The sequence below is a fragment of the Suhomyces tanzawaensis genome (assembly GCF_001661415.1).
Source record: "Suhomyces tanzawaensis NRRL Y-17324 unplaced genomic scaffold CANTAscaffold_8, whole genome shotgun sequence".
In the NCBI taxonomy this organism is placed as follows: Eukaryota; Fungi; Ascomycota; class Pichiomycetes; order Serinales; family Debaryomycetaceae; genus Suhomyces; species Suhomyces tanzawaensis.
In genome coordinates, this window is record NW_017963643.1 from 557,638 (window position 1) to 578,606 (window position 20,969).

At 43.3% G+C, this 20,969-nt stretch overlaps 9 protein-coding genes and 1 non-coding gene across 10 annotated transcripts; 6 read left to right on the forward strand and 4 right to left on the reverse strand.

Annotated features, from left to right (window-relative positions):
• Window positions 1–21: 21 nt before the first annotated feature.
• Window positions 22–2,429, forward strand: HXK1 (hexokinase 1). Its single transcript, XM_020208483.1, has 2 exons — window positions 22–54; window positions 84–2,429. The coding sequence occupies exon 2, from the start codon at window positions 311–313 to the stop codon at window positions 1,982–1,984; it is 1,674 nt and encodes a 557-aa protein (XP_020062294.1). The 5' UTR covers window positions 22–54; window positions 84–310; the 3' UTR covers window positions 1,985–2,429.
• A 444-nt stretch (window positions 2,430–2,873) lies between these two features.
• On the reverse strand, window positions 2,874–3,632 carry NAG1 (Nag1p; the record flags this gene model as incomplete). The annotated part of the gene is made up of 1 exon (XM_020210617.1): window positions 2,874–3,632. One exon carries the CDS (start codon window positions 3,630–3,632, stop codon window positions 2,874–2,876), a length of 759 nt encoding a protein of 252 aa, XP_020062295.1.
• Window positions 3,633–4,085: 453 nt separating this feature from the next.
• On the forward strand, window positions 4,086–5,484 carry DAC1 (Dac1p). The gene has a single exon (XM_020208478.1). The coding sequence runs from the start codon at window positions 4,179–4,181 to the stop codon at window positions 5,430–5,432; it is 1,254 nt and encodes a 417-aa protein (XP_020062296.1). The 5' UTR covers window positions 4,086–4,178; the 3' UTR covers window positions 5,433–5,484.
• A 52-nt stretch (window positions 5,485–5,536) lies between these two features.
• CANTADRAFT_23998 (MFS general substrate transporter) lies at window positions 5,537–7,300 on the reverse strand (the record flags this gene model as incomplete). Its single annotated transcript, XM_020207031.1, has 1 exon — window positions 5,537–7,300. One exon carries the CDS (start codon window positions 7,298–7,300, stop codon window positions 5,537–5,539), a length of 1,764 nt encoding a protein of 587 aa, XP_020062297.1.
• Window positions 7,301–7,778: 478 nt separating this feature from the next.
• ARR3 (Arr3p) lies at window positions 7,779–9,063 on the reverse strand. Its single transcript, XM_020208130.1, has one exon. It carries the CDS (start codon window positions 9,002–9,004, stop codon window positions 7,790–7,792), a length of 1,215 nt encoding a protein of 404 aa, XP_020062298.1. The 5' UTR covers window positions 9,005–9,063; the 3' UTR covers window positions 7,779–7,789.
• Window positions 9,064–9,206: 143 nt separating this feature from the next.
• CANTADRAFT_27518 (Zn(II)2Cys6 transcription factor) lies at window positions 9,207–11,150 on the forward strand. The gene has a single exon (XM_020208131.1). It carries the CDS (start codon window positions 9,264–9,266, stop codon window positions 11,085–11,087), a length of 1,824 nt encoding a protein of 607 aa, XP_020062299.1. The 5' UTR covers window positions 9,207–9,263; the 3' UTR covers window positions 11,088–11,150.
• Window positions 11,151–11,230: 80 nt separating this feature from the next.
• Window positions 11,231–11,311, reverse strand: CANTADRAFT_t245. The gene has a single exon. It is a non-coding gene; the product is annotated as a tRNA-Lys (tRNA).
• A 492-nt stretch (window positions 11,312–11,803) lies between these two features.
• On the forward strand, window positions 11,804–12,779 carry FGR14 (Fgr14p). Its single transcript, XM_020208487.1, has one exon. It carries the CDS (start codon window positions 11,944–11,946, stop codon window positions 12,700–12,702), a length of 759 nt encoding a protein of 252 aa, XP_020062300.1. The 5' UTR covers window positions 11,804–11,943; the 3' UTR covers window positions 12,703–12,779.
• Window positions 12,780–16,349: 3,570 nt separating this feature from the next.
• Window positions 16,350–17,774, forward strand: CANTADRAFT_56865 (agglutinin-like protein; the record flags this gene model as incomplete). The annotated part of the gene is made up of 1 exon (XM_020210630.1): window positions 16,350–17,774. A coding segment is annotated over one exon (1,425 nt), but the record flags the coding sequence as incomplete, so codon positions are not given.
• Window positions 17,775–20,047: 2,273 nt separating this feature from the next.
• Window positions 20,048–20,485, forward strand: CANTADRAFT_38774 (uncharacterized protein; the record flags this gene model as incomplete). Its single annotated transcript, XM_020208771.1, has 1 exon — window positions 20,048–20,485. A coding segment is annotated over one exon (438 nt), but the record flags the coding sequence as incomplete, so codon positions are not given.
• Window positions 20,486–20,969: the final 484 nt, after the last annotated feature.

Here is a 20,969-nt window from a genome sequence, read left to right on the forward strand (position 1 = left end):
GTTACAATCTAGGATAGGCCGTGTAGGAGATGTTGCGTGGGGACGAGTGGGGTGGCAGTGGATGTTGCGTGGATGTTGCGCAGGCAGTCTGTTGTGGGGCATGTTACGGTTGCGTAGGCAGTCCGTTGTGGGGCATGTTGCGTGGGGCATGTTGCCTTGGACTGGCCCAGTTAGTGTCCTGTGCTCGCTCACCACTACCGACTGGCACCACCTCCTCCCTGCAGGCCCGCACGCGCACGCCCCTATGGATGTAACATCACCATCGCCAACGAATATATAAGCCCAGGCCTGGCCACCCAGGAAGCCATCGATGCTCCACAACATGCTCGGCGGCCCCATCGTCAAGCCCACAGTGCCCACGGTGGCTCCGCTCGCCGTGCCCTCCCACACCCGTCCCTCCACCATCATTCCCAAGGCCCAGGCCCTGGCCCTGCTCCCGTCCTCCCCCGACTCGCTAGCGTCCTCGCACCACTCGCCGCTAGCCTCGTCCCCAGACTCGCTGGTGCGCTCGGTGGCCTCCCGCGCAGGCGCTGCCACCGCCACCGTCGCCCATGCGTTCACCCACAACCTCAACCACTCGGTGTTGTCGTCGCAGGCGTCGCTCCTCGTGGACGACTTCTGCAGCCTGTTGGCCCACAACTCGGCCATCACCATGTTGCCCAACTACAACATCAGTCCCACTGGCGACGAGTACGGCGACTTTCTCTGCATCGACTTGGGCGGCTCCACCTTGCGAGTGGCTGTGGTGTCGATCGACCGTCCCGACTCCAGCGTGGACCCAGCCGAGCGTATCCACATCATCACCGAGCAGAAGTGGACTATCGCCAACGACTTCAAGACCATCAACACCAACTTCTTCAAGTTCATAGCCGCCAGAATCAACGATACCCTCCAGGCGCAGTGCGTGATCGCGCGCGACTGCCCCAAAATCAAGACGGGTATCACCTGGTCGTTTCCGTTGGAGACAACCTCGCACAACAACGGCAGGATCGTCCATGTCAGCAAGGGCTACTCCATCGCCTCCGACATCTACAACCGCGACCTCAAGTCCATCTTGGAGCAGGTGTTGGCTGCGGAGCACGGCTTGAACGTGGACGTCAAGATCATCTTGAACGACTCGTTGGCGGTCTACTCCGCTGGCTCGTTCTTGGACAAGTACATGAAGCTCGCATTGGTGCTTGGAACAGGCTTCAACATGTGCTGCTCGCTCGAGAACAACGACGCTATCCACCCCGACAAAACGTGGTCCAACGCTACCTCCGGCAACAAGACGTTGTTCAACACCGAGTTGTCGCTTTTTGGCGACCACATGTTGCCGTACCTCCCCAACAAATACGACTATATCATCGAGCCGCGCTTCGAAAACTTCCAGTTCGCCTACAAGCCCTACATGACCGCAGACCCAGCCACCAACTCCATCTTGCAACCTACAGAACTCATGACCTCCGGCAGATACTTGACAGAGTTGACGCGGTTGGTGGTGGTGGACTTGATCCACGCCAAGGAGATCTTCACCCAGCTCTGCCTCTCACAGATGTCGCCTCTCCTCAACGGAGTCTACGACGGCATCTCAGGCGAGCTCTTGTGCTTCATTGCAGAGACCGATGACCTGGACGCCATCGCTTGCAAGCTTGCAAGCGAGTACCAGTGGCCAGTGCAGGCCATCACCCACAACGATGTAGGTGTGCTCAAGACCGTCATCAATTGCATTATTGAACGTGCTGCGTTTGTGGTCGCCATTTCCATTGTGGCGTTCATCAAGCTTCTCAAGCTTCACAACTCCCAGGAAAACATCCACGACCAGGCCATCAATATCGGCTACGTGGGCTCGGTGATCACCTACTTCAATTCCTACCGTGAATTGATTAAAAAATACGTCAATGCTAACGATGCCATAGTGAACTTGGGGGTTACTGTCGACTTCAAGTTGGTGGACAACAGTTCCATCATCGGTGCTGCCATAGGTGCTGCTTACTATTCATAGGGCTCGTTGTATATAGCTATAGACTTATTGCATTATGATTCATGAGTGTTGGTCCACGATTGAGTGGACTTTGCGTAGCTATTTAAGAGTAGTAAGATCAGGCAGTGAGACTTTTGAGAGGAAGGAGGGCCTTACGAGAGTAGTGATCATCGTAAGAAGACAATATATCTCTGGCTGGTTTGTAATTATTTGGTACTAAATTTGCATCTGTGGGCAAGCGCTGTTTGAACCCTCGCTGCGGCTGCAGCTGCGTGCCCTTTTTGGCATAATTGGTGGCAGCCACTGGACCCTGCCGATCCTTATCAATCCTTGAAAATAATTGTGTATTCTTCTGAGCATGGTGAGAAGAGCACAAATGTGTGGATTAAATTGTAATCTGTTCGTTTCTGGAGTAGTACCGATTGTGGCTCATTAGGCTCTACTTTAGGATGTTCTGTGGTAATGAATATGGTAGAATAATTTTCGTAGTTGGCTCACTTATCTCATTTTCTTGCGAAATTTTGGAGAAACTGAAAAATATGTGAACAATGCTCAAACATTCAAGTTGACGGTTGACCTCTTTATGAAACAGAATGGGCCAATGCTAAACGGGTTGAGCCTATTGACCAATATGCATAGAAGCTCATAAATGAATACTCTAGTAAACCTCCATTCTACAAATGTTCATAGTTGCTCTACAATGTCATGATCTACTTAAAGCTCATAGCCTGTTTTATTTAGATACTTCTTGAGTGTAGTTTGCGCTTCATGGCCACTGCTCTATTATCCAGAGACTCCCATTTTAATTTTCTACTTGCCAACCGACCTCAGCTATGTCGTAACCTCTCATTTACTCATTTATACACACTTCTAAACCCATAATCATTGCACTAATTACATTATCCTGGTCTTAGAGCTTGGCTCTGACCCCGGCAGCCTCAAGGTCGCTGACTATCAACACGTTGGGATGGTCCTGTAAATAGGACGAGGGAAACCTGGCGTCGTTTTTGGTGCCGTGCACCGTTTTTTCCAAGGCAAACGCCTTGTTTGCACCCATGACGATGATGGCAATCTCGTCGGAGTTGTCCAAGATGGTGGAAATGCCCACGCTGAGCGCATGCTTGGGCACCTTGGAGAGGTCGTTATCAAAAAAGCGCGAGTTGGCCTTGATGGTGGACTCCACCAACGACACCCGTCTGGTTCTGGAGTCCCTGGTGGAGCCTGCCTCGTTGAATGCAAGATGGCCCTCGGGACCCAAGCCGCCCATGAACAAGTGGATGCGTCCATACGACTTGATGGCAGCCTCGTAGCGACGACACTCCTCGTCCACGTCCTTGGCCAATCCGTTCAAGATGTGGATGTTCTGGCGTGGAATGTCGATGTGGTTGAAGAACTTGTTGTACATGAAGTAGTGGTACGACTGGTCGTTGGAGGGAGCGAGTCCCAAGTACTCGTCCATATTGAAGGTGACCACGTTCTGGAACGTCACCAAGCCCTTGCGATTGGCCTCAATTAACCTGGCATACACGCCTTCCGGCGAGGACCCCGTAGGAAGCCCAAGAACGAACGGTTTCTGGGGGGTAGGCCCAAAGTCGTTGATACGCTTGACAATGTACTGAGCAAGGTACGACGAAGCGTCTGCAGGGGTGGAAAAAGCGACTTGTTTCATGACTGGGCGGTGCAGGTGGCGGTGGAGGTGCTTCCAGGGCCTTCCTCGAGCTATATATGGTGATGGAGAGCCCGTAGCCATCGGTACTATCACCAGTTGCATGGGATGACTGGTGGCGTGTAACGTACCATTGGCCCCACCAATCTGCGGGTTGCACTGGGGCCGGTGCAACCTGCGCAGGTTGCATTTTGCCGGTTGCTTTTCCCCCATGTTCCAATCGCGACCCCCCCGATGGCTTCCGTGACTGGTAAGCCATGGCAGGCTACTTAAACGTGGGGGCGCCCAAGCTTCTGGCCCACCAGAGTGTTCCAGTGGAGCTGATACCCCATCGACTAGTTCAAAAGCTACACCCATTAGCATAATCACACATCCGAGAGGCTGCCAATACAAGATAAGTGGTACCGAGTGATACTAGAGATACTGCTGAAGTGATAAAGATCCTACTGCTGGCGCTAAAAACATCATAGTAGTGATAATAGAAATACTAGAGGTACTGCTGATACTGCTGCTGATACTTGATACTACTGCTGATCCTAATTCCTCGAAATGAGCTACACAAAATATACCAACTGTCACTTGATTGACAACGGCGAGATCTACCCCAACACCGATCTCTGGGTCGACAACGCCTCCAAAACCATCTGTGCACCACCAGGCTCCGGCTCGGTCCGTGTGGTCGATTTGAAAGGCCAGTACTTGGCCCCAGGCTTCATCGACATCCAGAACAACGGTATCTATGGGTTGAACTTCTCTAACTTGAACGCAGACTCCAGCGACGAAGACATCCGTGCGTTCTACCAGTTCTACCAGGACGCTATGACCAAGTACGTGGCCACAGGAGTCACTGCAACCTGTCCAACCGTGACCTCCAACTTCCCTGAGGTCTACGAAAAGGTGTTGCCCTTCTACAAGAAGTCCAGAGCAACTGACCACACCGACTCGCTTGGTGCACACATTGAGGGACCCTTCATCAACATCCAGAAGAAGGGCTGTCACCCAGTCGAGACGTTTGTGGACGCCAAAGATGGCGAGGCCCAGTTGAACCGCATCTACGGAGGTGAGAAGAACCTCATCGACAACGTGTGCATCTTGACTGCTGCTCCCGAGATTCCTGGCGTTTTGGACCTCATCCCACTCGTCAAGAAAAAGAACATCACCTTCTCGCTCGGCCACACCATGGCTGAATACGACACCGGGTTGAAGGCCATTGAAAACGGTGCCTCCATGATCACCCACTTGTACAATGCCATGCCCCAACCACACCACAGAGACGCGGGAGTGGTGGGTCTCATCAACTCGCCTGCTGCAGGTTCCAAAACCCCATACTTCGGTTTGATCTGTGACGGGGTTCATGTGGACCCATCCATGGCATCCATGGCATACAAGTCCAACCCGGACAAGTGTGTGTTGGTGACTGACGCAATGCACTTGATTGGATTACCAGATGGTACCTATAAATGGGACAGCCAATACATTGTCAAGGAAGGGTTCAAATTGTACTTAAAGGGCACCGATACCTTGGCCGGTGCTGCAACCACCTTACCTGCATGTGTTAGAAACTTGATGAAGTGGACCAATGCCAGTTTGGCTCAAGCTGTGAAGACCGTCACCAATAATGCTGCAGTATCGGTGGGTTTACAGAAGGAAAAGGGTTTCTTGAATGAAGGGTGCGATGCCGATTTCGTGGTCTTAAACGGAGAAGGCTATGTGCAATCTGTTTACAAGTTGAACAACCCAATTAAATCATCTGACCTTTCATTGCAGCCAAACCACTCGACCAAGCTCATGGCTGTTTTATAGTTGCATTTCATTTCTCACTCATGTATCATTAATGTACGATTACGAATACCTATAAAGGGGTGGAATCAGTTTGAATTCAAAAGGATTCTCATGTCCAAGGATTATTAACGCTTTTTTAGCTCCTCCTCCGATGCGGTGTCCTGGACATCTCCAGGAATGAAATCGGGATCAACGGCTGAATTAAATAAAATGATTCCATTCTCCCGAGCGTGTTGACGCTCTTGCCTTTTATAAAAGTATAGCACCACAAATGTCCATAATAACAGCGCCAAACTAGCCGCTGCAGTAATAGAAAACCCTTTGAGGTACCTCGGGGCCTCAACAGTCTTCCATACCAAGATAGAGGTCCATGCAGTTGTCTGTTGTGCCAACATATTCATGAGAACCAAAACCACCTGTCTAGAGCGAATATCTCTACGACATATATCTCCTTGCCAAGTGTAAAGCGAAGGTGACATTGACCAGCCAAAATATTGCAAGCAGAAGGCAAACCACTTGGAACGTTCAGGAACATGCCAGACAGCCAAGATAATATTTCCGGTCATATTGAATATCTGAGAAAACGTAATTGCTGCCCATCTTGATTCAAATAAGTCCGCAATGCAACATGTGAGGGTTAACCAAAGAATTCCTAGGGCCGGGGTGAGTGCGGTATAGTCCTGTAGTTGACCTGCACCATACCTGGGCTTTCCATCACTATTTTTCAAAGATTGCAACCATAACGCATAGGCACCCGAAGTACCATTATTGTTATTCCATAAAAATGCACACCAGGGAGTAACGATGTATATAGGCCAGCTGGTGAAGATAGACTTCCAAACGTCCTTTTTGAAGAAATATTTCACTGGGTTTTCGCTGGGTTTTGCATCCTTTTGATCATCTATCATTCTTTTTCTAGCAATTCTAATATCTTCATCCGATAAAAATGGACTGTAGCAATCCTGAGGGGTTCCAGGAATCATGTAGAATCCTAAAACGCCCACAACCGCAGAAATGATACCATCAATGATGAAAATCCACTGCCAAGCTTCGTGTCCGTCTACTCCTTTCAAATTTCTTTCAATTGCACCAGAGAGTAATCCCGAGGTTAAAATCCCCAAAAACTGGCCGAAGTAGAAGAAACCAGCCCTTCTGACAATCTCACCAGTGCTGTTCTTGAACCATGATGCAAACAAGGCATGGTATGCAATGTATAATGATGATTCGAAGCCTCCAATAAAAAATCTGATCACCTTTAATTGCTTCACATCAGTTACTCTGTAAGCTGCCACCGTCAAGATAGACCAAAATATGTCAAGTGTTGGTAACACATAATTAAGAGGTAGCCCGTAGAGGATGTACATGAAGGGAATCTGGAAAATGATATTACCGACGGTGTACATGACTTGGGTATCAACGAAATCATTACCTTTCATACCAATCGATTCTTTTAGGCCTCCAATGTAGGCATTTGTGAGATTGGTCTGGTCAAGGTATCTGATCCAATATGCCATAAGCGAGTAAAATGTAAGCAATAAGTCCAATTTCCAAATAACCCTTTTTTCCTCTGGGGTATCATCGTCATGGAACCACTTGTACCACTTTCTTCTCTTTTTAGATTTTGTATTGACTCTGTACTCATATTCGTCGAAGAATTTCCACCATTTCCTGTCTTTTTCATCACGATATTCGTAATCAAGCTGGTGGACCTTTGATACGGTTACAAGGTCCTGCCCAGCCTTGTCATTAAGCAAACTAGAACCTCGATCCAGCTCCTGTTGTTCATCTTTGCTTGTTTCTAACTGATTGCCAAACTCATCTTCATCAACAATTCTTCGGATGGGAATGAAACCCCATTTCATGCGCTTGAAAGGCTCCGTGAATAACATAGTTTTCAATAGTTAACTTGCATTGTAGTTTATCGAGTTATATATCCACTCTGAATTGTAAAATTGTGGCTTCCTATTAAAGAAATTAGCCATCTACAATTAAGAGTATGCAGGTATCAGTATTCACTTTGGTCCGATGGCTATCAATTACTACATGTAAAGCCTGTTAGGGGCCCTGATACAATATACAAAAAGGAATTTCCAGTTAGCGATTGGCCGGATAGACTTTGTAACTTTCCTGTATCAGATTTGAGTTGATAAGGTAATCCAGGGTCCTTCATATTTGACATGTCGCATAATGACGCAAACGGAAATTGCCGCAAATCAACTCGACACACGTGAGAAGGTCCTATCAATGTGGCTCTACGCGAGGCTCTATCTAGATAAGAAAGTTGCCGGTTTGCCACCAGTAATTATGTTGTCAGGGGTAGAAAGCACGGAAATCAGATTTTACGAGATCTTAGAATTATTTTATTGATACGGAACGAGCTACGCTGATGGAGACATTACTTCCTCGTCTTCCACATCACGCCATACGTAGTAATATTTGAGTGATCTTGACACAATAGTCAAGAGTAACAAAATCGGCACCTCTAACAATGGACCAAAAGTTGCTGCAATACTCTGCTTGCTACCCGAGCTATAAATAGAAATGGCGATTGATAAACTTAGTTCAAAATTATTAGAAGCTGCAGTGAAGGCCTGGGTGGCAGTTTCACCATAGCTGGCACTGCAACTTGACATCCACTTGGGTAGTTTGCCTTCAACATCAAGATTAGACTTCTGCTTCTCGCATCCACACAACAATGCCTCAGTCTCGCTGAGATTGAGGGCCTGTTGTCTGGCATAGGTTTTCGCCGAAAGGTACCTGGTCAAAAAGAAGGTACCAAACCAGGCAATCACAAAGTACAACACCAAGGGAATGAAGCACAAGAATGCAGACCCAATATTCTTGATGAAATCGTCTCCCTTTTGGATGAAAATGACCAAGATAGTGTAGATTAACCCAATTAAGGCCCATGGTCCGATGAATGGAAGTCCATATTTGGTAAATCTTTCGAGTCCCCAAATCCTAAGACTCACCAATCTGATCAAGAAACCGGCAGCCAACGGAATTCCCAAGAAGATTCCCACGCTCTTGGCCACCAAACTGTACTCAACGCTACCGGCAGCCTTGTCTCCAGTAATCACGTAGCAGAAAAATATCTGATAGGGTGCATAGAGCACTATTTGGAGCAAACTGTTCACTAATACAAGAACCACGCAAAGAGTATTATCGCCCCCCGCCAACTCGTTCCATAAAATAACCATGGCGATACAACGGGCCATACCAATCATAATAATGCCGATTCTATATTCCGGATTATCGAACAAGGCCATCCAAGAGAGCCCGAACATTAAAAATGGACAAACTATCCAGTTCAACACCAAAGAGATTGCAATCTGGTTGAGTAGGGCCTTCTGTCTGATCAACACGAAAAAGTTTTCCCATTCCATTTTACAGATGGGAGGGATCATCATAACAATTAAGCCCATAGCCAAGGGAATGGATACACCAGCAAGCGTAGCTGTGGAGTCGAACGCATCCTTGGCCGTATTCGAATAGACCGATATCAAAATGCCTACTATCATCGATAAGATGATTAGTAATGGTAGGAGTCGGTCGGTCCATGATAGCTGTTTGAAAAGACTGAGAGACTTCATTTGGTACTAGTTTGAAACCTTGTCTAAAGGATTATCTGATACTACCTATTCTACTCAAGAGTATGTATAATACTATAAGGGACCCTGAAATTTGTGGGGGGCAGGAAACGGTTTTTCAACTTCACCTCTATTGATAATGAGTCGTGCACAAACCTAAATCATACACGCACTACAATTGAAGTCTGCGCTTATCGACTACAACCCCACATCAGTATTCGTCCATGGCCCTCAAACACTAAGGCCTACCATAGCATTATAGATGTTCTCTACAATCGACTTGAACTCGAAGCAATCTAAGGCCGATCCTGTCTCCAAAGTAGAGAAGCCCACAAAGCGAAGGTCGAAGACTGGGTGCCTAACTTGTCGGAAACGGAAGAAGAAGTGTGATGAAACACGCCCGGTGTGCGTGTTCTGCCTGAAGAGAGGTCTAAGCTGCGAATGGGAAATTAAGCACTATGGTTTGGTGGAAATAAAGGTCAAGACAGACTCTACCATAGAGGAGCCCCAGGAAGTGATGAACCCAACGGACCTCATACAGCTGATCCATGGACAAGCAGAGAGGCTAAACGAGGTAGAGTCCAGTGCTACCGATCCAGCCGAATCTAGTAATCTAGTCCATGTCGACGACATCATCGAAATCAATAACGATAAAGATACCAACAACCAGTTCCCCCACAATTCTTGCAAGTCCCCAACCTTGTCAGAATACTTGGAAAGTCACCTCGCTCCCAATAAAATTAGCTCACTCGATAACCAATTTGTGCTGACCAGATCTCATACTCAGTCGCCTTTTCCCGACTTCCTCAATGATAGTGCCCTCCACGAAATGTTCAGCCAGTATACCCCCATCTTAATGCAGCCCTCATCCTCCTTCAACATATACCTTGATGATTCAGGTCTCATTTACCTAGATTATTTCGAGAGTAATGTAGCCAATGTATTATCGGTCAGTCCCAGATCGTCCAACTACTTCTTGAAGACTTTTTTTTCCCTTGCAGTCACGAATGAATCTATTCTGAATGCATTGGCAGCTTGGGGTGCCCTTTTTCACAGTGATTCGAACCATGAAATCGTTAACCAATACCTTCAAAGATCGAAAGATTGTGCCAACAAGTCGTTGGCTAACAAGTATGATTATTTCGTCACACTTGCCTACTATTTGATAAATATAGGCATTCAAGTATGTTCTGGTGATACCAAGAACTGGCACACAATATTTAATAAATGCTGCGACCTCCTAGGGGCTTACGGTGGAGTTCGTAAGTTCATCAGAGATTTCAATTACTCGAACGACTGCAAGTTTTTACTATCCAATTTTCAGTTTCATGATGTGATGTCTTCAGAGACCCTAACAAACGGTACCAGGTGTTTATTGAGTAATTATAACGACATATTTCAGACAAAAAAGTTTATTGGGGATGAGGAGTATGGGATAGATCCATACCAGGGATGTGTTCAACCTATTGTCTTGCTTCTAGGTGAAATAATGAATGGCTACGCTAAAGTGAAGATGGATGCCATAGAACTCAATAAAGAACTCAATTCTGGCGAGTCAAAGAACATAGTACAGATTCATTCAAGGAGGTTGGCCCACTTTGAAACAATTGATCAGACACATGATGAGCTAAGAAATAAAGTGAAGTATTGTAAACCAATACAATCTCAATTAGACCAATTACCGACAGACGAGGAAAAGGAGAAGCATCTCAAGTTATTTGAGCTTTATCGAATTACTTGTAAGATGTACTTAGCGTTGTACTTCAAACAACTCCAACCTATTTCCAGTGAAGTCCAAAACTTCTTGCTTGGCTCTCTCAAGATTATAGAAGAGTTGATTGAAACTAAATTGAAGGGTAGCATCAATATGCCCCTTATGATTTGTGGTATTTCATGCTGTAATGAATATGACAGACGAATCTTAGATAGGAAATTTCAAAAGATTTACTCAAGTTATAAAGTTGGTAATGTTAAGAGGATCTGGCATATTGTTAAGGAGAGCTGGAGAAGAAACGCAACAGGTGGTGTCTGTATAGACTGGATTGATATATGTAATGATTTTGGGTGGAAATTATCATTATGTTGAAGTTTACCAACCCATTCTTTATTTAATTATTATAAACGCAAGCGGGTATCTCGATTGGTTGGGATATATGAGTAGATTGGATATTGTTTGGTAATTATATTCTATTGTCTTACCAAAAAGTTCGCAATGTTATTCAAAAAGTAAGCCCGATGCGGGGGTCGAACCCGCAACCTTTTGATATCCTTTATAAGAGTCAAACGCTCTACCGATTGAGCTAACCAGGCATTTGATAGGAACTGTAACGGTTTGAGATCATTTTATGGCTGATTACGTACACTCATACGATTTGCTGACTAATTAAAGTTATAAGTTTGACAAAGAAGATATGTTAACCTCGGTTGTTGGAAGACATTAGACGAGAAATCAGATTATAAGGCAGTTGGATGCAGTTGATGACAAATGTCCTGAAACTGCTGACAAATGCAAAGAGACTATAGACGAGCCAGAGGAAGCCGTGCTAACGAAAGTAAGAAGTATAAAAGCGTAGTTTAGATTAGATTTAGGAAGACAAGGGATTATTGAAGAACTCAAGAAGAGCAATAGTTCCTAAGTGACAGATTACTTAAGATTCAATATATTATTAAGAGTGATATTATTTAAGATTAAGACGTTTCCAAAGAATTACATAAGCTACTGTTAGAGATACTATAGGACGGACACTATAGTGAAGAGACATTTATTAGTAAAAGGTTACCAATAAATCATTAGACACAGGACTTAAGTTTAATCTGTTACAGGAACTTTAATGTAATGCAACTAACATACTACAATTAAGTAGATCTTTTAAGGATAATTACATAAGCACAAAAAAAAATACTGGTTCTCCAAGCTCTACTTTAGAGACCTCCACTCACCAATGCCCAGAGCGGAGTTACAACAGTTAACTCAAAAAATTAGCTGGCTCTTCCCAGGCAATGGCAAGGAAAAAGTCTTCGGATTAAAGGAGAATGGAGGCTACGGAGTACTCGACATCGACTTGCAACTCAGAGCCAGAAGGGCTTTATACATATACAACACCCTCACCGACACTAAGCATATACACTATGCTATCCTCAGAGGAAAATTACAGAGTATCACCCCGGGTAGCCACGGATGGTTTTGCTTCCTCATGGGAGACAACTACTCCAGAACATTCAGGGTGAAAGAACTCTGTCAACATGGGGATCTCACGGAAGCGGAAAGAGAATACTTGAAGGCATGGTTCTCGTTGATCACCAAACGCGCGGAGGTCCAAGGGTTTTCAGATATGTGGGTAAGCAAAGAAGTGGTAGAAGACTCCATACAAAGGGGATGTCTAAGACTAGAAGAATTCCTCGACAGCATCCTAAGCTGGGATGACCAACCCGTTACTGCGGCAACCTTCACAAGCTTAAGTAGACCCATGAAAGAATCCAAGGAAAAGGTACTCATTCTGAGAAGCTGGAACGAACATCTTCCAGACATAGGCAAAACCGGATGGAAATCATTTTGGAAGCGCCTCAAAACCCTTAGCTTTAAGTACCCAGGCCAGGGGCCATCGACGGCATACAACTATTCAACCATGGATCCCAAAATCATCGCATTATCAATGAACAGACATGTCCAACATGCCAAGCAGCTACCCCTCCGGACATGAGGGCAGTGGAACACGTCTTCGTTAGATGCCCCACAGCCCAGCAATGTTGGGAAATCCTCAGGATACCAGAAGAACTCCGCAACATACGAAGCTTAGTAGCCCCACTGGCGCAGATTATAAATGACACAACTATCATCAAGTTGGACAAGTTGATTAAGACTCTTTGGAGGTTATGTGTGCAACGACTAGCACATGGGGAGGCCCATGTTCGTCCTCCAACCAACAACCAATTGTCTTTCCTCTTGTCCAGCCAAAGTTCCTAATGAAAATCTTATATAACATGGTTGGTGCTTCTACAAGGTGCCTTTTGTTGCGCACCAAGTTGCAAAAAGTCATCAAAAAACAAAATTAAATTCAAAAATTAATTAAATTATAACGGTTTCACCATAATGGTGTGTTATCCATTGCAATAGGTATATAGTCAGTAGATTATAATGTACTTCCCATTAGCAAAAAAAAAAGTAATCTATTAAACCAGAAGAAGAGAGTGGTTAGGATGATCTGATAGAATCACCCCTTGAGCTCCAAATATGATATGATATAAACGCAGTTATCTAAAGGTAAAAAAAACAAAAGATGGAACTTCTAAGAGCTCAAAAAAAGAAGTCAATAAAAGGACAGCGATGTTCATAAATCAAGGAGGGAGGGTATTATCACAAGGTCGGATAACGTGCTAAAGAAAAAACGTCAACCTGTTGTGATAAGTTCACCATGAGTTATCAAGTGCCCGCAGTAAATAATTACTCTTAGCAAATAATGTAAAAATGCCGTTTGATTATAATTCATGTTTCTATTTTGTAAAAAATGAATAGAGAACTTTAGACAACGACAATGATCTCCTGTTTCACTATTCACCATCTAAGGAAGCCCGAGCCGACTGGTCAGGTCAATAAAAGGGGCTAAAAGAGCTAAGTTAGAGGAGGAGCCTTAACTATCAATAGCGGAAGTGCTACTGGCAATGGAGAACATAAATCGATAGATGGAAACACTAAGGATCCCGTACATGAGTACTAAAGTGACAAATGAAATATGGCTAGAGAAGGTCAAACAAATGAATTCGCAGGCAATTATAGCCATCAAGTACCAAGAATGTTTGTTGTTGCATAAAAGGGCCAAAAAGAAGTTTACAGTCGGCTCAATCTCTTCCAGTGTATGCGATGTGTTTAAAACTTCGTAAAAATATAGCCGATTTCGTATTTCTCCACCTTTACAAGAAAATCAAAAGAAGAAATGCAAGAAAGATCTCTTGGGAATTTTTATATGAAGGAGTAGTGATTTTCGGATTTTGAGCAAGTGTTCGGACTTTAGCTCAAGTCTCAATCCTTCTGATGCTAGTGCAACACTCAGCAGATTATTTTTAATCTACTGCGCAAAAACGGAGCAGAAAAAATAATATGAGATACATCTATTCAAGCACTTATCAAAGGAGGATCTTGATCTTAAATAAGGTTTCTAAATATTTGCTCTATATTAGTTGATACTGGCTTGAATCAATAAATATAATCAATCATTATTCTGTTTGATTAAGCCCACATGGTCAAAATAATTTTACACATTGAATACGGTACTGTAATAAGCTTCTTCTCTTCATATAAAGGGTAAACAGATAACATAACATCGGTGTTTATTCTTTTTTCTGTTTCAATACTGTAATGCATTTGCAGTTTTGCTCTTCTCATTAAGTGGTGAGGTGATTGATTCTGCACAAGATACGACCACGCAGAGTATTCCAAACACCGCCCATAGTGGCAAACCCCTTCATAACAGAATTCATCTAAAAATTAGATGATATCATCCTAACAGGGCTCTTCCGATCAAATTATTGCTGATCTTATTTCATGCTCATAATTTATATTTCCACACCTGGCAAGTATACAGAGAAAAAAAATTATAAGCTCCAATATCCTGTATTGCCACATATTACTTGAGTTTAAAGAAGTAAAATGTGTGATACTCAAGTCACAGATTTTGTCAACGTAATAAACTTCGTTTACCTTGTTTCAAAGGGCTGAAGCCGATTCAAGAGAACTCGAATAGACTCATTGCGCAATACCCCAATAGTTTACACTCACCTAAGCCCTTTTCATCCTCACTTAGAATCTCCTCGTGTATTTTTTCAGTAGCTCTTGCTTTACAAAATATAATTAAAAAATAGTCCGATAAAAAGTCATTCTTGCCCGCAATATGCAGTGAACTGTAATTAACTCCGCCCTTTTTTTTTCGATGGGGTTAGGTGAGCATTGATCTTCTTCGAATCCTCAGTTGGGAAATAGATGACTGATTGAGATGGACGATCTAGATGCTTTTCAAGTGCTTGCTTGGTACCCCATGAAGCAAATGTGCCGAGTGGTTGCTATTTCATGGTTTCATTTTGGTGCTAAAATGACTGCAAAGAGTGTCCTAAACCTGGCTCTCAGGGTATTGGATGGTGTATTATAGTACATCTAATACTAAAAAAAAGCAACCTTGAATATAGTAGAGAAATGCTTAAGATTAATCCAAATGTGTACGGAACATGCTCTTTTCCCTGCATGAATAGTAATAATTGATAGTAAGATTGGCACTATTAACAATAGTGTTGCGCATTGAACTTACATTTTACAAAAAATAGTAACGAGAATCTTCATTCGATGGAACGATACATATGATCAGCATGCAATAAAAATAGTAGCTACGAAAACATGTTTTCCTAAGCGAAAGAAAGCGCAAGTGAATATGTGGGAATAATTACATACTCGAACTTGAGTTGCCCGATATCATATAAGTGTTGGGGATATTGTCATTCTTGTTTCGTTAGGAACGATGTGACTTCCCGAGACCGATTAAGTCTTACACAAAACAGATATTTTTTTATTTCTGCATGCAGCTGAAATAGTAATCGAAACACTACTTTTATCTTGAAGTGCATTGCTTTTTCTCCGTAAATTTGCAGACAAGGTATTGCAAGGGTCGAGAATGGTACATTTTCAATCACTTGACTTCTTGAAGAAGTTTAGATTTTCAAATTCAATCCTACATAGAGGAATAGTTCAAGTGTATAAGCAAGACTTGTGAATGTCACAAAACTGAACAATTCTAAACTCTATAAACATTGTTCCTAACTAATTACAATTAAATTTCTCGTTTGGGGTTAGGACTTCATGCTTTTTTAAGTGTGGTTAATAATCAGTAAAATCTAGGAAATACTCTAAACCTTATCTTAGACACTTTTATTCCGAGCTAGATACCCTGTTCTGCTTGTGATCTAAAAATGAACTGGGATTATTTTTAATTTAAAGATTCAATAACTAGCATCGGCAATAATTCGCCGAATTGTTGTTCCAGGTTGTTATTTTTTCCTGATAACTTACTGAGGCTGCAGGGAATACCAAGAAATTTCTGTTTCATGTGCGGACATTGATGCAAAATATACGATAGCATCATACGCCTGATGCAAGACGCATGACTATGCTAAGAATAACAATACTGAGTTACATTAGCTCTGCATTAGTGTAGAAAGTTACGACTAATTAGAGTGTCGTATTTCCTTCAGAGACTAAGCGATGGACTCTCCTTTTAAATTCTTGGGATTAGAAAAGTAGGCGAACTTTTAGTGCCGCTATAAAAATTATTGGATTTCCTTAATTTGCATCTACGTACATCATCCAATGAAGTTTCTGAATATTGTGGCCATTGCTGGAAGTCTTGCAATTGCCACCGGTAAGCAGGTTTCTGGTATATTCAAGAGTTTGGATTCTGTTGTATATCAGCTGCCACCTGGGTCATTTTTCCTTCACAAAACTCCAGGCTCTCCAACATGGTTTGCTACTCTTAGTTGGGAAATGGACGATTCCTTGGTTTTCCCTGGGGATACCTTTACTTTAACAATGCCCTACGTTTTCAAATTCATAACCAGTGCTACAAGTGTATCGTTGACAGCGAATGGGGAAACGTTTGCTACATGCTCATTGGAAGGCGGCGAGCTTCTCGTCCCATTCTCATTGGTTAAATGTACTGCTTCGGATGCAATTGGTTCCAGAGACTTGCTTGGACACGCTATTGTGGCTATGGGAACTATACAAGTTCCATTTGTGTTTAATAATGGAGGTTCTTCAGAGTCAGTTGATCTAGAAGGAGCTAATGGTTTAGTTGCAGGAGAAAACACGATTACATTCAGAGATGGAGATAATGAGCTTTCAACTATCGCAGTTTTTGAAGGGGGAAGTAATTCTGGTAACCCTCCTAACGCCTTGAATTTCAATTCTAAAGTTCTTCCTGGCTTGAACCTTTATCAGCTTACCATGCTAGGTGGTGTATGCCCGGATGGGTACGCTAGTGGTACTATTGGTCTCACAGTGGAACAAACAAATATTGATTGTGAAACAGTAAAGGTTGGTTTCACAAATGATGTCAATGATTTTTTGTTCCCCAAAACCTATACTGATGATTTCCAGTTCGAAGAAACTTGTTCCTCAACTGGGTACACAGTCACTTATTCCAACATCCCTGCAGGCTACCGTCCCTTCCTCGGTTTACTCTCTGACAACCCTGTTGGAAGCTTTGGGCCAGTGACCCATTATGTAGACCGTTACACATGTAACAGTGGCCAAACGAGCAATAACGATGAAACTAGATACTGGGGTCGCTATCAGAATTCGGATCCCAATTCGGATGGTGGCCGTGTGAGGATTATTACCCTGACTTATAGAGGATCAACTACAGCTCTTACAACATTGCCTTTTACTCCTGGTCCAGGTAACACTAGAACTGTCGTTGTCCAGGTTCCGGTTCCTACAACTACGGTTACCAGCTCATGGACAGGGCTGGTTACTACTACCATTACCCAGACGGCAGAACCTGGAGAAACTGCAACAGTCATTATTGAAGTTCCATATCCAGTTGTCACAATAACTACTCCATGGACTGGAACTGATATTACATCCGTTACTGTTACTGGCACTGACGGTACCAACACTTTGGTTATCGAAACTCCAATTCCAACTGTTACTATTACCACTCCGTGGACTGGAACTGATATCAGCACCACAACTGCAACTGGTAATGGAACTAACACTGTGATTATCGAAACCCCAATTCCAACAGTTACCATTACTACTCCATGGACTGGATCATTTACTACAACTACTACTGCTACTGGCAACGGTACTGATACAGTTATCATTGAGACTCCTGTTCCAACAACTGGTACTGTTACTGTCACTACTCCTTGGACCGGCTCATACACAACCACTAGAACTGCAACTGGATCGGATGGAGTTGATACTGTTATCATTGAAACTCCTGTTCCAGCCGTCACTATAACAACTCCTTGGACTGGAACTGTGACTACCACCACCACTGCAACTGGGGATGCTACAAACACTGTGATTATTCGAATTCCAGTCGCAAAGGTAACTGTGACCTCACCCTGGACTGGTTCCTATACTAATACAGTAACTATTCCAGGTAATGGTACTGATACCGTGATTATCGAAACTCCACATCCTACTGTTACCGTGACAGCTCCATGGACAGGCTCCTTCACCACCACTACTACCGCTACTGGCGATGGTACTGACACTGTAATCATTGAGACTCCCGTTTCAACCACTGCTACTGTCACCATTACAACACCATGGACTGGCTCGTTCACTACCACCACTACAGCAAAAGGTAATGGTACTGAAACTGTGGTTATTGAAACTCCACATCCTACCGTGACTATCACTACTCCATGGACTGGTACTTTCACAACTACCACCACTGCCACAGGAAATGAAACTGACACGGTCATTATTGAGATTCCAGTCCCAACACACGTCACTACCACCGTTACCACTCCTTGGACTGGTTCCTTCACAACTACTCTTACTGTGACAGGAGCGGACGGAGTTGATACAATTATCATCGAAATTCCAGATTCGTCTAGCGTTGCTTCGACCATTAGTCAAAGTATCACTTCGAGTTCAAGTTGGTCCTCCTTGGAAACCTCAACACCAAGTAGTTCTAGAAGACTTCCTTGGAACTCCAGTGTTATTTCACTTTCTAGCAGTCTTGGATCTTCAAGATCATTGAGTCCAACATTTATTTCCACCACTTCTTCGTCAACGTTATCTGCATCATCTTCATCATTATCGGCTTCTTCCCCATTCTTATCTACTTCTTCTTCTTTCATGCCAACAGTGACTCATACAGGTACTCTTGAACCGAGTAGTGCTCAAAGGACATCAGTTTCTCAAGGATCATCTAATATTGATGACATTTCATCAAGATCAAGTAAAGGAAATAGTCCAGATAGTACTACTGCGGATGTCACAACAGGAACGAACAACCCAACACCTATTTCAACAATATCCCAAGGCCCTGGTAACCCAAGAGCTACCAACACAGACACTGCATCTACCTCAAGTATTCCCTTGACTAATTCTAACGAATTGCCAGAGAGACCACCATTGGTAACAAATACTCCTCAATCGCCTTCTACAGAACGTAACGGAAACACACTTACTACTAGGAGTTTAAGTAACAGTCCCATTGATTCAAGTGCTTTATATTCTTCAACATCGAATGGCCCCACCAGCATTGCAGTGTCAACTTACGAAGATTGGGCTTCAAGAACTCATGCTTCAAAGCTTTTAACTGTGTTGGTTGCAATTATTGCCTATGCATTCTAAGGGGTTTCAATTGATATAGTTTTAATTTGTATGCAGACCTAATTATCAAATAATAGACAAGACCTTTTTACGTGAAATATTGTAGGTGATAAGGGCGATCCTTAACACCAAGTTTTTAATAGTTTCCTGAGGAAAGATGTTCTATCGCTTCTTTATCAACATTGGTTGCCCCAAAATACCATCTAGCTTCGCTCAATGTCAAGGCAAGACTATTGTCAAGATAGGTTATATACGACTATGTCCTGACTTTTGAAGGTTTTGGTGTTTGCTTCAATTGCGATAGATAGCGATACCGAGAGAAACTGCAGTAACTATGTTGCAATGAACTGATCGTATCATTTGTTTCACTTTCGCACAAGGCTACAAATTTGCAGGAAATTCGGAATTTTCCATCATTTGCGAAGCAAAGTCTTTGGCTCAAGGCTACAAATTTGCAGGAAATTCGCAATATTCTATGTTCAACAAACTACCTTACCCTTAGAGCAAGATTTTATGAATTGTATAAATTGAATAGGTATTGTACAGATTGGAGCTACTCAATAATGGTAATTACTAATTTCTTGATTGCATTAAGCTTACTCGTGCTACCTATTTCTGCTGGTGCACCTATTGCATTATACTGGGGAAAACCCGCTTTAGATCGAAAGATAGTAAAGCAACAACAAAAATGGAATATCCCAGCAGGAAAAATTGAAGGCTATTTCTATGCCAATGGTTACTATTTTGCTGGAACTGGCGAAGAGGGATATATTGGACCACAACCTCGTCCGGATGGTAAGACAAATCACCTTGCTTTCAGTACATTTGGAAAGGGCGCGTGGACAGATCATCCTAATTGCGGAGGAGGTGCTGATTCAAGCTCATTTGGCGTGAGCTGTGCCATTGACTGGCCCTGGGAATACGGTAAAAACTACACCAATGAAATTTTACGCACTGCCCACAATGAAACAGATGGTAGCAACAAGTGGACCGGTTCCTTGATTGACGATGAGACTGGTGAGAGAATAATTATTGGTGAATACTGGACTCCACAAAATTTTTCGTTGCTTGATACAGGAGGGTATACTTTTGATGAGTGGTATTTGTGGCAATATCCATTTCCCAATAATGCCAAGTGCATACCTTACTCCAAGTTTGTACAATACCTCCCAGTTCAATACTCGGAAGACAACGAAGAGTTTCAAGTTTCCATCAATTATTTTAATAACATGGACGTTCTTGGTGATCCTTGTGCAAAAGCAGCAAACAAAAGCAACCAGAGAGCTATCGTATTCGACGGTGGGTTTAGTTTTGAGAATGGTTGGTTAAATGAGGAGTACGAGAATAATGTCTAATTCCTGATGCTCAATACGATTCTCAACTATGAGGCTATTTTTGTTGCCTTTGTAAAAAATCAAATCTAATTCCTTGTCAGTGGTGCAGTCTCGACTGATTGAAGTGGGTTGTACTTATTACATAGTTGGACATCAAAAGTTGGTATGTTACGTTGTGGTGAGAAATTATTTTATGAAAAACCAACAGCAGTAGTAAGGATGTTTTAGAGTATGGTAGTAAGGATGTTTTCAGAGTATGGTAGTAAGGATGTTTTCAGAGTATGGTAGTAAGGATGTTTTC

What these genes read in the sequence shown, in the direction of transcription:
- HXK1 (XM_020208483.1), top strand. Translation starts at nt 311, where the DNA reads ATGCTCCACAACATGCTCGGCGGCCCCATCGTCAAGCCCACAGTGCCC.
- DAC1 (XM_020208478.1), top strand. Translation starts at nt 4,179, where the DNA reads ATGAGCTACACAAAATATACCAACTGTCACTTGATTGACAACGGCGAG.
- ARR3 (XM_020208130.1), bottom strand. Translation starts at nt 9,004, where the DNA reads ATGAAGTCTCTCAGTCTTTTCAAACAGCTATCATGGACCGACCGACTC.
- CANTADRAFT_27518 (XM_020208131.1), top strand. Translation starts at nt 9,264, where the DNA reads ATGTTCTCTACAATCGACTTGAACTCGAAGCAATCTAAGGCCGATCCT.
- FGR14 (XM_020208487.1), top strand. Translation starts at nt 11,944, where the DNA reads ATGCCCAGAGCGGAGTTACAACAGTTAACTCAAAAAATTAGCTGGCTC.